The sequence below is a fragment of the Ornithodoros turicata genome, unplaced genomic scaffold, assembly GCF_037126465.1.
Source record: "Ornithodoros turicata isolate Travis unplaced genomic scaffold, ASM3712646v1 ctg00000961.1, whole genome shotgun sequence".
In the NCBI taxonomy this organism is placed as follows: Eukaryota; Metazoa; Arthropoda; class Arachnida; order Ixodida; family Argasidae; genus Ornithodoros; species Ornithodoros turicata.
The window spans coordinates 56,805-73,858 of record NW_026999429.1 but is presented as its reverse complement, the minus strand read 5'-3'; the positions used below and the strand labels follow the sequence as shown (position 1 = coordinate 73,858).

Here is a 17,054-nt window from a genome sequence, read left to right as displayed (position 1 = left end):
TGACGAGAGATATGTCGAGGCATGCGGAAAGTGAGCGCTGGATGAACTCTGCTCAGCATGGCTGGGGGACAATATCAGCGGTCCATTTGCGGGCAGCAAAAGGAGTCACGAGGCGTCGAAGTACGGACCGACGATCTCCTCTCAGCAGCGCAATACGCGTCAGTCTCCGAGACGAGAGAGCTGCTTCTATGGTGCTGCCGGTCTCTTCATTCCTTTTGACACCGCAATGGGCTGGAACCCATTGAAGAACCAGCCTGTGCCCTGCTTCATGGACAAGTTTGTAAGCCATTCACACGTTCATAATCAACCGTGCGGATGAGCCTCGGATGCCAGAATTTTCATTTGCTGGCAGTGCGCATGTTGAGTCAGTGAATACGACCCAATTCCGTGGGGTAAAGTGAACGATATGCTGCAGAAAGTTCATGGCATGAAGTTCCGCGGCTGTTGATGAGGTTTGATGCGAAGGTTGACGTCCTTCCACTGCACCTTCGGATGGGATGACATATGCCGACGTGGACTTGCAGTTTTGAGATGCGGCATCGGTGCATGCTGCGGCAGACGTAGAAAACTTCGCGTCTACCTGATCATAAAAGTGATCTCGAAGGACTTGTGGGGGAACCTGATCTCGTCGTTCCTAGAGGTCCGGAAGACGTGCACAGGTGGGTGGCACAAGCAGAGACCAGGGGACATTCGGGGTGAGACGTCCTTAGCTATGAAGTCAGTGAGAGCCCTGCGTGTCCTCTGCGCTACGCGATGGGAATCACTTTCAGGACAGTACCGAAACTTTCTGAGGAGTGGGTGACGGGGAATGTGCGCGCGCAAACGTAAGAAGTGTCGAGACGTTTTACGCTCACGAAGGACCTCCACCGGGAGTTGACCAGCTTCACCTAGGACTTGCCGTGTTACAGCAATTCTTGGAATTCCAAGGCAGCAACGAAGGCCTGGGGCAAACAGTGCCCAAAGGGTATTTAACGGCGTTGTACAAGTCATGTGTCTGATTGGAAGGCTGTAAAGCAAAGTCGCCCTCACCAAAGCCGTCTGAACAGCTAGAAGGTAGCGTTGATCACTGCCCCCATCCTAAGCCAGAAAGAGGTTGAATTGCAGGAAGCCATCGCTGCACTTTGGTTTCAAGGTGCTCCATGTGGCGAGCCCAACGCAGGTTCGCGTCCTGGACCACACCAAGGAAGCGATGGGAACGTACAGGCTCGAGGTTCTTTGCACCGACCTACTCTAGGAAATTTTCCATATTCTTGAGGCTGAAAAGGAGCTCGACGCACTTTTCGAGCGAAAGGTACATTCCAAGTCGCGAGAGGTACGAATGGAATTTAAAGCTAGCTGCAAACCGCGTTGAATGGCTGGTCGTGACTTGCCTACTGTCCAAAAGGCAACGTCATCGGTATAGATAGAGAATACTACTTTGCGAGGAATTATCGATCGGCCTTCCTGCTTCCTTGGGGTACGCATTGATCAACAGAGCACTTGGCCGTGGGATGTGCGGACAGCGACAGTTCGGTTCGTAAGAAAATCGTGGAGTCAGCTGAAGAGTCGACTACATAGTAAAAAAAAAAAACGAAAATGCGTGGAGCACACAAATGTGCGAGACGATATCATATGCGCACTTGATGTCCAGGAAATCCAATCAAGAATCCGCCGATAAGCACGAGCATGCTGGACTGTAGAGACTACGTCGAGAGCTGGATCAGTGGAGCTTCGGTGGCGAGGAAATGAGGGAACACACAATTTATGAGGGAACACACCTTGTTTCTTCGAGCCACCAGTCGCGATGATGCAAAACCATTCTCACCATCAGTTTTCCCATGGAGCTTGTCAGGCTCACATGGCGAAAGGAGGATAGAGCGTTTGAGGGATTGCCTAGTTTCAGGATAGGCACGACTAATGTCTCCTTCCAGGTAGAAGGTACGGAACCCTGTCGCCAAGACGTATTATAACCATGAAGCAGACCTTGGAGTGATCGCTCGTCAAGGTTTGGCAGTGCGGCATAGGTGATTTTCACAAGTTTCAACGCAGTCTTCAGCTCGATTATACTAAGTCGCGGTCCATAACCTCCGGTGGCCGAGGCCTGTCTTGGTGAATTTATGTCATCATGCTCTGAGCAAAACCGCCGTGTACCGCTGTCGTCGAGGCGGCCGCGGTGTCGTCAGGACGACGGAGAAATCTGTCGGTAGCATGTTTTCGTCTACACCCTTAATGATAGCCAATGCCGCGAGAGGATTGTTTTGTGGGGGCGCATCCTTCAGAGCTCTAATTGTCCTCCAGATCTGTCCCAAGCAGTACACCATCATTGGTCTAATATCGGTCCAACATTGGCAGCCAGTACAAGTTACATTGCTCCAATATAGGCCGTACAACTCGGACAGATATTGTGCCAATGAAACTGACAATATTGGTCCAGTGTTGCAAGTTGAGCCAGTGACAAATATGAATGATCTGTGCGTATAGTAACTGCCACACCAGTCTTGTTTTAACTGGCTTCAATATGTAGCACGGCAACAGGAACGCATCATATTACGGGTCATTACTTTTTCTTTCGTACAATTAGTTATATTTTTTGTGTAGATACTGCAACTTTGCCATCGGCTGCTGGCGATGGTGAAATAGTAATACCCCGCTTGGTCTGGGATCCGGGTAGTCACATAGAACAACCCATCATAGAAAACATATGCGAGCATCCCTCAGCAACCTTCATTGGGAACATCGCGGTAACAGCCAGAATCATTGGCAAAATTAGCAAATTTCACGCACAACCCGCACCTTGTCTAAAGTGGAGCGTAACTCTCCTGCAACGGTGCGAGGCATACGTCTTAGCAACTTACAATCAATCTGTAATTGATTCGAGGCTCTTAACGTACAACATCAGTATTGCAGGAAGCAAGCGCAAGCAAGTATCTAACCACATTCCATACGGGATTACCAGACTGAGTTTCAAGACGAGCAACCAATGTGACCATGTTTGTGATGAGAACAAATAGAATGAAAACGTGACATGTATCCTTAATACAAAAATGCGACCCAAGACCTTGGTAAAGGAGGACGGTTTAGAAAAACGGCTGCGTCCGTTCGTACTTTTTTTTCTTACTATGTCTACCTGTAATTGTATTATCGAACGGGGATCACTTCAACCGATCCCACCTTAAGAATCAGGTTTACGACCATGCCCAGTTTCAACGGGTACCAGTTCAGACTGGGAGCGGTTGCAATTTCACCAGTTGAACTGTTATCGAACAAGGACCACTCCAAGTGGTACCACTTCAACCTATTCCAGTTCAACAATCAGATTCAGATCTGGTCTGGGACAGATGTTGGCCACGCGTGGGTATACCTCATGTTCGAAGTTCCTCTCGTTGTTGTCGTCAACGTCTACTGTAAGATTATGGTGGAAATGATCACGGATGAAGACGGATTAACAATCTGAGAAGTCGGGAGCGCGGAAACATACGGCGGACGTTGGGCGTTACATTTCTAGCGCGAATATGTGAATAAAGTATTACGGTCGATTAACATTGTAGTTATACACGGGTCTCCTAATGTGTGCAGCCACTATTCCAGGCATAGAAACAGTGAATAGCTGTATTTGCATTTGTGTTGACTGATAAACGGTAGATCCCATGGGAGAAGACATACCATTTGTGCATCGTTTTCTTCGGGAGTGTTGATGTGCTCTGTTCTAGGACATCGTTTATGGTATCTCCACTCTTGAAGCACGTATGCGACACTGAAGAAAATGAACCAAAATTGCCGAACTTGTTCACAACAATTTCTCTTTTTTCGTGAATCTTTGTGCCAGACAACGGTCTCCAAACTCATTTATGTCTTCTCTTTTGCAGCTGACGCGAGTTCCATGAGTTCTTTGAGTGGAGTAGAGTCGGCGCGCGAGATGTCGGGTAAGTTCTCTTTCCCTGCCTAATGTGTTGAACGGATTCCCTTTATATGACCATTTTCTTGAACTTGCAGAAAGCACGGTCGGAGCTGCAGGAGCAGGTAACATGTTCTGTTCTGAATTCATATTGTCTAACAGATCATGCGCATCCTTTCTTTTAGAAATATATGAGATACGCGCGTTGATACATCGTTCGGACCCGACCAAGCTAATTACCGTCGGCAAAATAAGGGTTAACATCTATTTCGGATACGCACACATCCCTTGCACAGATGTAATATGCGCCGAACGACCAACTGTTAGAATACACAACATGTGAGCTGTAGTACTTTATTGGCTGCCTGTGGGGTTCGTATTTTAACGTAGTCAGTTCAAAGCAGTGGTGGCCAAGTGTCCCGCATAAGTAGTACGAAGTACCACATTACAAAGGTACTAAAGCACATAGCACAAGTATATTAAAGTAACCATTAGATGCATTACCTATTTAGTTTGCATTCAAATATATGAAGAGCGCAATACACACTTTCGTTGTTTATTTTTTTTTTCGCATAAATACAGTTACATTTACTTGTGACCATTTACAAGATCGTAAAATGCATACATGAAGAGTGTGTGTGTCTTTTAGGACTGCTCTCAAGCGGTGAATCACCCCAGGCCATAGTCATGATTTATTTGTTGTTGTTGTTGTGCCTTTTAGGTATTATACTTTTACTGGATCGTGTGATACCTAAAAGCCAAGCATACGATTCCGATATCAAACGCTTAGTATCTGTCAATGAAGAAAACAATGGAAGAATTCAGTGGAATCATGTATTGGGAAGAAAAAGAAAAGCCATCGAACCGTCATAACGTGTGTAACTACAAAACACCATGAAGGTCTTTGGAAGAACTGCGGAAGACAGCGAGGGCCCAGCCTCTGGCCTGTCCTCCTCCTGCGCGCCTGTTATTTTCCTTTAGTTGGCAACTCACTACCATCTCCGGAGCAATCGAGGCCACTATTAATTCACGCCCTCTGACCTATCCTTCCAATGACCCCCCGAGATTTCTCTCGCTTCCAGCTTTTTTACAGCTCCCAGATTTTTCGATGACCAACCAAAATTTCCATCAAACCCCTCTGATCGACAGAAGCGCCGTCCAGCGCCGTGAAGTTATATTTGCTCACTTCTGGCGTAGGTGGACTCGGGAGTACAGCTCCGCAATGCCATCTGCCCGCCGTTTTCAAGACCTAGGGGTCGTACCCTTTGCAGTATAGGCGAGCTAATACTCATGTCTTTTACTCATGCCGGGGAGTGGAAGAATTGTGGAAGACAACGATGCTCTTCCCCGACCACCCTCTGCTCCTTCGCGCATGTTTTATTCGTTTCGCTGGCTAGTCAACAGTCTGAGCAATAAACCTTCGTGTGTTCCAGCTGGAGTCATTCCTTCCCCGTACGTTTCCCAACAATATTGTTATTGATAACTCGGCATGTTGAGCTTGTCAACGGTGGCGTTTCACGAAAAATGCCTCTTCGAGACAGAGCAAAAAACAATCGAAATTCCCAGATTGATGACAGCTGTTAAAGTTGAATAGTTGAGTACCTCGTGGAAAAGCACGAGAGAAACGTTGATATGCACTTTTAAGGGTAGGTGCTCAGGAATGCACTTGAAGGCTTCCCTTTACGTATAATGCTAAAAAACAAGAGACAGCCAGACGCATAAAACTACCAACAATGCTTCCCGTATTCCGAAAACGAGTGTCCAATTTTGTAATCGCTGGTCATCCATATGTTTGGGGAACACTAACGAATAAACCAATGAGCTCAATCTGTATTTGTACCAAAACTAAAGCCCGTGCGTATGACGATAAGCTAGCGCTTGCACACAAAATAACAAACGGTCACTGATGGAAGCTGCAAAACACACAAGAAAACTACGTTCGTTAACCCACACTATACCGGGTGTCTCAGGAAGCACTGTTTTACGTGCCGGGACCTTAAGCAAAAAATATTCAAAGCTAAAGATAAAACAAAAAAAACATCGGCACTTAGACTTTTTCGTCTAATTAACCGGTTTGGGTATACATATTTCTTGCGTGGAGTAGAGCCCGGATTCGGTGTTTGGATCAGCTATCCCGCTGTTAATTTCGTGTTCATTCGCCTGGTTGGCACACCAGGCGGGGGTGTCCAATCCCCGAGATCGCAAGAGACGCTTGGTCTTCCTCTACCCGACTAGTCCACAGCTCTCGCGGTGCATACGTCATCATCCATGATAATAGCACGTTATCTCGCAAACGGAACGACAGAACCGCAAGCGCTGTTCACCAGTGACTTTGATAAGGGACAGGAAAGACACCAAAGCATCTCTGGCAGCTGTTCCTAATCTTCCGTCGCCCCCGTATGTGAACCGGGTGGATGAACACGAAATTGACAGCCGGATAGCTCCTCCATAGAGCGGATCGGTGCACTGCTCTGCGAAAGAAATATGTCAACACAAGCTGATCAATTCCTAAAAAAATCGCAAACTGTCGACGTGTTTTTTTTTTGCTTAGAATATTTATCGCTGAAGGTCCCCATACGTAAAACGAAGGTCCCGTAAAATTAGACATTTAAGATTTTTATATAATCAGTGAGCAAATGAGTGCCTCACTTGTCAGTTCCTGACCGATGTCCCAAGGATCTTTACCAAAAATAATTCGATGGTGCCACCTGCTTACGGATTATTCAATTTTGGTTTCAGGTACGGTTGCATTGCTACAGTGGATAATGCGTTTCAGTTAGATTTTGTGGAATATAGCGAGCTGATAGACACGAGTAACTTGTTTAAGTGCTAATCCCGCACCAAAAGGCAGGTCCCAACTATGTATGCTACCGAGAATAGTACGTTGAGATGAAGGAACGGTGGTATACAGGTGTAAATGTCGACCTTCTAGACACGCCAGTAGGATTGAAGTAACATCTTTTGAAAGCAAATCTACATATGCATTTTTTTTCGTTCTCGCCAAATTATTTATTTTACAGATAGTGTGTTGTTACCCTTTATTTAACACATCCACGCGCCTTGTGACGACATATGTAACCGGAATAGCCGGACCAGGTTATTAACCCGCGTTTCTTTGCTGTAAGCTACCGTAGAGGATAAATTAGCGATGCATCCAAAGGTTTGTACCATTAGCCATCAAAGTGACTTGCGCAGTTGCCCTGACCTACTTCTCTCTCAGCTTCCTCGACTCTCAAGTGATTAATACGCCGTTCTTTCTCGCTGACCTTGCGGGAGCCCAACTTTCAATAAGTTTTCCCCTAGAAAAAGCATGATGAAATACCAGCACTGATAGGTGCTATTAACGTACGCCTCCAAATTTTATATATCACGATTGTCAGACCAGCAGACGTCATATGTAGCCAATAGTTCGTTTTATTTCACGTTTTGAATGTCTATGGTTACTAGCTCCTGAATGTTAAGAGCAGACATTGTGTGTTTGTTTCACTAGACAACCGCGATCAGAGTAAACAGCGATTATGTAAGGAAGTGTGAACGAACGATAAGTATTATGTCAGTGTGTTCTTCTTTAGTTCGAAGTCCGGCGCACTGTGCTGTCTTCTGCGTACCCCGATTACAGACTGCTAGTACTTGATGCAAGAAGAATAAGTATATGTGAGACTGGTGATCGCGTCGGTGATATAGGATTTTCCCCCAGTCGGTCATGTGTAAAATGTACCGTGCAGGAGCAGGCATGCAGTGTATGGTAACGGTTGTTGCCTGTAAACGTAGAGAAAAAGTTAAATATGTTACGTCTTACCAGAATATTTCTGGTGAGAGATAACCGCCCAACTCGTAAAAGCAACCATGTTCCATGTTCCCGATTGAGTTTCTGCTATTGATGACTATACAAAACCTCAAAAACACATTGCAGTCCTTTGAATATCTAACCTATGTCAGGTTCAAGTGAGTGAAACAAGGAGTCCGCTTGGACATCTGACGAACATTTACGGAGACAATGAGGTGCAGAAGGTGGGATGTCTTACGGACATTGCTATTATATCTCTTTTGGGTGTTTATGTATAGGGCTATTTATTGACTTGTTTATTGATGTGAGTACCTCAAGTACCCGCAAGGCCGTTACATAAAGATTCAAAAATAAATTTGAGCGCTAGTGTAGGAAAGAGAACCAAAAACTGTCCCTGTATAATTTTGGAAATACGCGTACATTTAGCATAGTTTGTTAGCAAATACGTATAATTAATAGTAACACGGGCACAAAGACAGTTTCTGCTCCGATTTCTTCTTTTGCCTTGCGTGGCTCAGCTTATTCGACAGGTGGCATTTAATACATCTAATATTTTCGCAGGAATCTTCAATCTACACACACTGTGCGAGATCAGTGTGAGACAATAATGTCAGCTCTTACTGAATGTTGCTTGCAACGATAAGAAACCGAATCTTCTGTAATGGTTAAGAGAAATTCTACTTGCGGCTTAGAATCCCAGTAAACCAGAAATATCTCAGGCGCGTCGTGGGAAAGTTGCGCACATCGCATATGTCCAAGACGTCTACCGGACTGCATCTGTACGTCCACAATGTGACGTTGAAAACTATCTGATACTGTGTATTCCTGGGATATGTGCAGGACGTAAAAAGAATGGACTACTAGTGTATTATTATGATCATTAGTTCATATCCCGTGCCGGCGTCATTTCTGTTCATATATTTGCAAAAAACAAGCACACTGCGTTATGTGATGTGATGTTATCTTGATCTTTCTCAAACGTCACTTCACATTGTTTCAGACCCCTCACATATTTCACAATCACGTCAACAAAGCTTAGTGAGTGGGAGGAACTACCACACATCTTATATATTTGTGACGTTATCTTCTATAAATATACTTACAAATTTGGTTGATAGGCGCTAGAAATGTACAAGTTACGGTTGGAAATGCTAGGGTATTCGCTGAGTCATCGGCCCGGGTCGGACAGCATAAAAACAGGAAAACGCAGGCCGGGTCGGGCCAAGCTCGGGTCTCCTACTGGCACAAAGAATATGGATAGAGGACAAGCAAGTGTGGCTTTGTGCATAAGATGGCCTAAAGTTGCGGGTGGTGAGAGAGTTCCCAGCCGTTGGTAAATAACGAAATAAGTAAATACCCAAATGGCGAGAACAAATCAGTTATAACACAGAAATAGTAAAATGGGAGCAATCAAATTTTGTATGTTGATAGGTGGTACTGTTTATTCATGACCCCCCTCACACACACACATTCATTTAGGCATTACCAATAACCATCATAGTTCCTGCCCCCTAGCTTCAAGTCAAATCTTTTGTACTCCTGACAACAGTGATACCGTAAGGCTTGTGAACATCAGTCGAGTAACGACACCTACAAAAAAAAAAAACCTCGTAGGTGTTACCACATTGACTTCATATGTTTATTATTGGAATTTTTAGGTCAAGAAGGGTAAGTACTGATCATTTCTCCTTTATTGAACCAAAGCAAGCAGCGTGCTCGGTATATTGTGTACCTGACGACAAACATTGAAAATGAATTTAGCTCAGTGTTTAATGAGCAAAGAAGTAAGATGAAAGAGAAATTTTGTAATTAACATTGGCCGGCCCCAATTCTTTCCCCTATGGTTTTTGGAATAAGCCCTTCTCTTGACACGGCAGGGTTGATTCGAAAGCCTTACTTTCGGGACTGTGTTGTCGCATTGAATCAGTGAACAATAGCGTTTTCACGCCCTGCTGAAACACTCTGCTCTGAAAAGAAAGCTAGTGTACATCTACATATCCTTAAGAATTCAGTTCGGCAACAAATTACCTGGCTAGAACACCCGGGTTACCTACTGCAAGGCACTCCACGAAAGCAATTCTGTAACTGAATCATCTACCACGGCATGCAACTTGTGCAGAATTGCATAGGTATAATGACCCCGTTTTTCACGAAGTGTTACATTCCTTTGAAAAAGCAGGTTCTCCGCCCAGCTTTCAGCACACTTCCAGGGTGTAAGTCACAAACCCTCAAAGATCACATCATTCATGCCGCAGTCCTCCAGGAAAAATTGTCAGCTAAAGCATTCAAAGACATTGTTCTTCAGCGCAGCAAGATTTACATTGGGGGAAGTAAATGCTCTATCACTAATCCGTTATGCGAACATTGTTCGAAAGTTGAAAAAAAAAAAACACTCTTCTTTTTTTTTCTTTTTTTTTCTTCTTTTTTTTGCTCAGACTGCCTTAGCATTTGGATCCAACGCCAGGTTATGTTAAGTGTGTTGGATTAAGTGTGAGAGATGACAACCCGTGTCATTATGAACAAACAAGTCCGTGACTATTTTGTATTAGTCAGCTGTCGATGAATCTACCTGCACGTACGTAGGGTCTTCTTGTAGAACATATTATAATTTTGGTTGTTTCTGTTTGTCCATTCGGGTCTGTTGGCTACGTGTTTCCTCCTTATACCCTCAGGGTAGTGCTACCTACAATGTTGTTTGCTCAGAAATCTGATTTCCTTGCAGCTCCAACAAGAGAGTGATAGCAATATCCGTTGCTGCGCTGGGCTTGCTGTTGATAGGTGGGGCTGTCATATTTGCTTTCACAGGTATGACAACTCAGTGTGAGAGGCTATAGTCGATTTCCCGCGGTGATTAGTTCAAGACATAACGTGAGTTTCATCTTGAGGAGCCATGTCCAGAAATGTGAGCGGTGCTCTTCAGGCAAGAATTAAAATCGCGTGAAATATAATCGTACAAACCTAGTCAAATAGCATTATGAAAGAAGACAGTTAAAGCTGTATCGCTGTATCGTTTTGTTCCACAAGCTTCAGTATAATATCACCGTACCATTACCAGACCTGTGGTGTATTTAGATTTTACGTCAGCAATGATAGGTGGCCGCATGAAAAGGAGAGAAAGCATCCCTGCTGGAAATTCAAAATAGTCCAATTCAAGGTAGACCAGAAATCTCATTCGGTTGAAGAGGATATCACGTTCACGATTCTCATTGAAAGTGATCAAAATTTCTCATTTCGTATCGATAATTTTGGACAAATACCATATTGAAAACAAGAATTTAGGAAGTATCAATTTAGGGAAATCATTGTAAATGTCAATAGGAACGAAGTTGGAACCGCGCTCGGTCGCACCCATTGGAGGCCAGCATAGTTTCCCATTGGCAAAGTCTACAGCAGCAAGGATTTCGCCATTAAAGTCACAATGAAATTCTCATTGTCTATACACTTTTTGAAATGCGCAGTGAGTATTCTGTTGCATCAGAAAGCATATTTTCGCTGTAAAAATGAATTACACACAATAGTGTTCCTGCGTGAACCTATATTCTTACACATATAACAATACAGTAGACGTGAAAATACTGCAAGTAGCAGAAAGTTATTTCACATGTTTCCCATAAGGGCGAATATTCACCAAGCGGTTGAAAATCGCTAGCAAGACATAGTAAACACCAAGAATAGAAACCTAATTGAGCACTTACATGTTATGAAAGCATTCTGCAAGTCATCAGCACATGAAACATAAATACACAGCAATAGAGTTCTATCCCCACGTCCGAACAGTGCTGAGGAAAAAAAAAAAGCTCGAAGACATAATGATCTTATGTGCTTCGTAGGAGATTTCTAATGCCCCGTCCAGCTTGCCTTTCTCGCGTGAAAATTAGGGCCATCCAGCTTCGCTGAGATTCCGTTTTGGCCACCTGCTGTCAAATGCCTACGCCCCTATGCTAGCCGCGTCGTACTAGTGTAACCTTCAAGTAATAGCGTTTCAGAGGATAATACAAAAGGTGCTGGAACAGCAGCATGTCAACGTAACTGAGCGCCAAAATATATTACGTACCGTTGCACGCAGGGCGGGCGGCAACACACTGACTGCACGATCCTCCCACCAACGGCCATAGTGCCTGCGAGCAGGGGTAAAAACATGCTAAGCGGCGTTCACACAACGCGAATGCTTGACAAATCGATTCTTACCTTGGACACGGATCAAATCCTCGAAATCAAGCACGAATGACGCCAACTGCTTGTGAGCGACCACACACATCCCAACGCTCCAACATTTCGTGAGAGACTGATTAATCCGTCAGGTGGTGGTCCCGACGGTTCCGGAGAAAGCGTCCTCATACGTTCATTGAATTTTGTACGGAATGCTAATAGCTTACAGTAAGAGGTGTAATACCAAGGAACCACGTCATATGTACTTTGAGGATAATATGAAACATTTGAAATAATGCGAACTATTTTCAACTCGCACGATCCACTATGTGGTGCGGCACGGAAATGTATTACAACGCGCCCTGTTGGCGACATGGCGGCCCGCGGTCTGTTCGATTCCTCATTAGGTTTGTTCGTAATAAATTTTAATTTCAAATTTTCATTCAACTTCCACTTGCGGTATTTTCTATACGGTTCATGTTCTGGAATTCCAATAGTTTGAAATGGTTCGAATTAGTTCATTGTCGACACGAACGTACAGCGTGCTTTCTAATCATATATTATTACTTAATTTGAGAGAGATGATGTACTGCTGGTCACCATTACACTCGTTTCTTGAGCAACTGACCTCTCACTTCTTCTAGTGACGGCAATTCAACATGTTGGATCCCATTAAATCAATTGGAAATTAGTTTCTCATTGATACACATTAGGCCAGTTCCTCATTCCTTCTATTGACGCAGTCTGTAATACACAACATGTCGGATCTCATTAAATCAATTGGAAATCAACATTTCTCATTGACGCCCACTAAACCAATTAGTTGAATTGGTTTCTTACTTCGTTGATGTGGTCTTCTCAGTAGTAGGAGGGGGGGGTCCAGGCTCGGGCGGTCCATTTAGCAGCATGGACCTCTGGGACCTGTCCTGAGCCCTGCGCGTATTTTTTCCCGCACCCAGCAGGCGGCGCTCGGGTGGAGGCTCTTACCGGAGGGCGGAGCGTGGCCGGAGGGCTGCGTGCGCGCTTACCCGCTCACATTTTTCAGCCTGGGCCGACTTCTTTCGCCATTTTTCAATCTGTGCCGACTTCAATCACAATTTTTTCCCGCTACAACAGGTGAGCGGTTTACATGCAGAGACATGCAAAGGATAGCCATACACAAAAGTACAAGTGAAAATATATTTATTAAAGTCATTAGTGTCGAGAATTATGTTATGACTCTGTGTGAAAGAGAAAAACTCAGCCAAAAAATCTGATGCAATAGCATTGAAGGGGTATCACATTTTTTATTAGCGATAATCAAGCAAGTTTTCAATTAAGCAGGAGGAGTAGCACATTTTAATCAAAGAAGATATTTTTAATCAATACGATTACAATCAAAATTAAAAGTTTTATTATAAAAAGTCTAACATGACCACCATAGTGGAGCTTTAATTACAAGTGCAGGTACATGTAGTTAATTGTGTACAGCAGAGAACCTGGAAGACCATGGGACAGGAACACAAGACGAAATAAAATCTATAACACTACAAAGAAGATATTCTTAATCAAAACAACAGAAGGGGAGAATAATCTATTATTTCTCGTGACTTAATCTAGTCGAACCCCATACAATTTTCTTTCTAAGAGACACTACAAACATTACTTTGTTTTATGAAACCAACACAGAAAATATATTAAAAAATAAACTTCACCGTATAGCACTCTCCTAGCCAACAACCAGCTATAAAAATATCTGCCCTGATTTGTTGAAGACCGGAGGCGTACGCCTGACAGTTATGAACATTTTCGAGCGCAATAGGAAAGATAAGTTCCAACATTACACAATTAATCAATTTCTTATTAAGTAATCAGCATAGACATACGGAAATAACGAGAAACAAAACAATCAACCGCTAATAGAGAACCAAAACACATCACGTAGACAGGAGGTACATGCAGGAAAATAAATGAAAAAAGAATCTATCAAAACGATAAACATGCACGGACGAATAGCAGACAAACACTTTGAACGGCACATGATGAATAACTTAATACAGCACAGAGCTAACGCTGAATAGCAGAGAAACACTCTAAACGGCGCATGTACCAACGGTAAACAACAGACACATGCAGGAAAATAATTGAAAAAGAATCTATCAAAACAAGAAACATGCACGCAAGAATAGCAGAAAAACACTATGAACGGCACACCATCAACAAGTAAACAATGAAATAACGAGAAATACAATCAATAGCTAGTACAGAACCAAACATATGCACCAAAGCAAACAAGAGGTACACAGAAGAAAATAATGAAAAAAAGCAATCAATCAAAACGATAAACATGCACGGATGAATAGCAGAGAAACGATTTGAACGATGCATCTGCCAACATGTAAACAACACACAGGAAAATAATAGCAAAACAAACTATCAAACACTACAATTTGAAATTGAAATAATATAACATTTGAACTATCATAAAATCAACCTTGCGAGCTAACAATATAGAATTTTCATCCTGCTCAGGCACTATAAACATGCAGCACAGCTATACTTTACACAGCACAACCAGACTCGAGACCCGGTGGGGTCACTCTCTCCCTCTATGCAGCCCAAAGCGAGGAACCTGTTGTCAATCTGTGGGGTGGGGAAATACTCTCTCTTTTTCACATTCTTTCCTCAAAAAGGAAATATTCTTAGGACTGGTGTGCAGAGACGATTTTTTTTTATTGATCGCAAATATACATTGGAATTATTCGACTCTCAAGAACACAATAAGAATTCTATCAAAAAACAATAGCACGCAAAAAATCTAAGAATAGACTTTTATGTCAGTGCACACTGGTTTTAGAGAAACATTATCTAAGCAAACGAGAAAACATTATCAGCTAAAGAACCCGTATTGCACTTCACTTTCAGTACATTGTGCTGCTTGGGTACATCTTCGAAATGTTCATTCAATGCTTGTGGGAGAATGTAGATATCTGTGACAAGTCGGGAGGCGAACATCGCAGGTAGGGAGAGAGTGACCCCACCGGGTCTCGAGTCTGGTTGTACTGTGTAAAGCATAGCTGTGCTGCGTGTTTGGATAGCTTTCTCAAGGTATAGTGCCTGAGTAGGATGAAAATTTTATATTGTTAGCTCGCAAGGTTGATTTTATGATAGTTCAAAAGATATATTATTTCAATTTCAAATCGTAATGTTTAATAGTTTGTTTCACTATTATTTTCCTGTGTGTTGCTTACATGTTAGCAGATGCATCGTTCAAATCGTTTCTCTGCTATTCATCCGTGCATGTTTATCGTTTTGATTGATTGCTTTTTTTCATTATTTTCTTCTGTGTACCTCTTGTTTGCTTTGGTGCATATGTTTGGTTCTGTACTAGCTATTGATTGTATTTCTCATTATTTCATTGTTTACGTGTGGATGGTGTGCCGTTCATAGTGTTTCTCTGCTATTCATGCGTGCATGTTTCTCGTTTTGAGAGATTCTTTTTCAATTATTTTCCTGCATGTGTCTGTTGTTTACCGTTGGTAGATGCGCCGTTTAGAGTGTTTCTCTGCTATTCATTCGCGCATGTTTCTCGTTTTGTTAGATTGTCAACTATTTATCCTTTGTGTACCTCTTGTTTACGTGTTGGATTTTGGCTCTCTGTTAGCTGTTGTTCTTGTTTCAATAATATTTTCTTGTCTGTTGTTTACACGTTGGCAAATGCGTCGTTTAGAGTGTTTCTCTGCTATTCAGTGTTAGCTCTGTGCTGTATTAAATTATTCATCATGTGCCTTTCAAAGTGTTTCTCTGCTATTCGTCCGTGCATGTTTATCGTTTTGATAGATTCTTTTTTCATTTATTTTCCTGCATGTACCTCTTGTCTACGTGATGTGTTTTGGTTCTCTATTAGTGGTTGATTGTTTTGTTTCTCGTTATTTCCGTATGTCTATTCTGATTACTTAATAAGAAATTGATTAATTGTGTAATGTTGGAACTTCTCTTCCCTATTGCGCTCGAAAATGTTCATAACTGTCAGGCGTACGCCTCCGGTCTTCAACAAATCAGGGCAGATATTATTATAGCTGGTTGTTGGCTAGGAGCGTGCTATACGGTGAAGTTCATTTTTTAATATATTTTCTGTGTTGGATTCATAAAACAAACTAATGTTTGTAGTGTCTCTTAGAAAGAAATTGTATGGGGTTCGACTAGATTAAGTCATGAGGATGATTTTATGACAGTTAAAATAATAGATTATTCTTCCCTTCTGTTGTTTTGATTAAGAATATCTTCTTCGTAGTGTTATAGATTTTATTTCGTCTTGTGTTCCTGTCCCATGGTCTTCCAGGTTTTCTGCTGTACACAATTAACTACATCTATCGGCACTTGTAATTAAAGCTCCACTATGGTGGTCATGTTAGACTTTTTATAATACAACTTTTAATTTTGATTGTAATCGTATTGATTAAAAATATCTTCTTTGATTAAAATGTGATACTCCTCCTGCTTAATTGAAAACTTGCGTGATAACCACTAATAAAAATGTGATACCCCTTCAATGCTATTGTTTTTCTCCTTCACACAGAGTCATAACATAATTCTCGACACTAATGACTTTAATAAATATATTTTCACTTGTACTTTTGTGTATGGCTATCCTTTGCATGTCTCTGCATGTAAACCGCTCACCTGTTGTAGCGGGAAAAAATTGTGATTGAAGTCGGCACAGGCTGAAAAATGTGAGCGGGTAAGCGCGCACGCAGCCCTCCGGCCACGCTCCGCCCTCCGGTAAGAGCCTCCACCCGAGCGCCGCCTGCTGGGTGCGGGAAAAAATACGCGCAGGGCTCAGGACAGGGTCCAGAGGTCCATGTTGCTAACTGGACCGCCCGAAGCCTGGACCCCCCCCTCCTACTACTGAGAAGACCACATCAACGAAGTAAGAAACCAATTCAACTAATTGGTTTAGTGGGCGTCAACCCCCCCCCCTCCTACTACTCTTCTCCACACAACACGGCGGGGCAAAGTTTCGCGAAGGCAGCTTCCCTGCATAACTTCCAACTCAGTCAGTGAGAAGGAGTCGGCTTTTACACGTTGAACGAATTGGCAGTCTGGTTTCTGATTGAATCTCATTAACGAATGAGATCGTGTCTACTATTTCCAGCAGGGATGGTGCAAGCCAAGAACAATCTTGTCGTTCACTCTTAGAAACGAACTTCAGCGCAGCTTAAAGTGGATCATCATCTGGAATGATATCGTTATCTGCCATGAATT

The 17,054-nt window shown here is 42.9% G+C and overlaps 1 protein-coding gene across 1 annotated transcript in view; it reads left to right on the top strand.

Annotated features, from left to right (window-relative positions):
- Positions 1–3,895: 3,895 nt before the first annotated feature.
- LOC135375968 (uncharacterized) overlaps positions 3,896–17,054 on the top strand; it is a 65,902-nt gene continuing 52,743 nt past the window's right edge. The window contains exons 1-4 of the mRNA XM_064608604.1: positions 3,896–3,902; positions 3,973–3,999; positions 9,320–9,329; positions 10,384–10,466. Coding sequence (XP_064464674.1) covers positions 3,896–3,902; positions 3,973–3,999; positions 9,320–9,329; positions 10,384–10,466 — 127 coding nt within the window. The remainder of the gene's footprint in view (positions 3,903–3,972; positions 4,000–9,319; positions 9,330–10,383; positions 10,467–17,054) is intronic.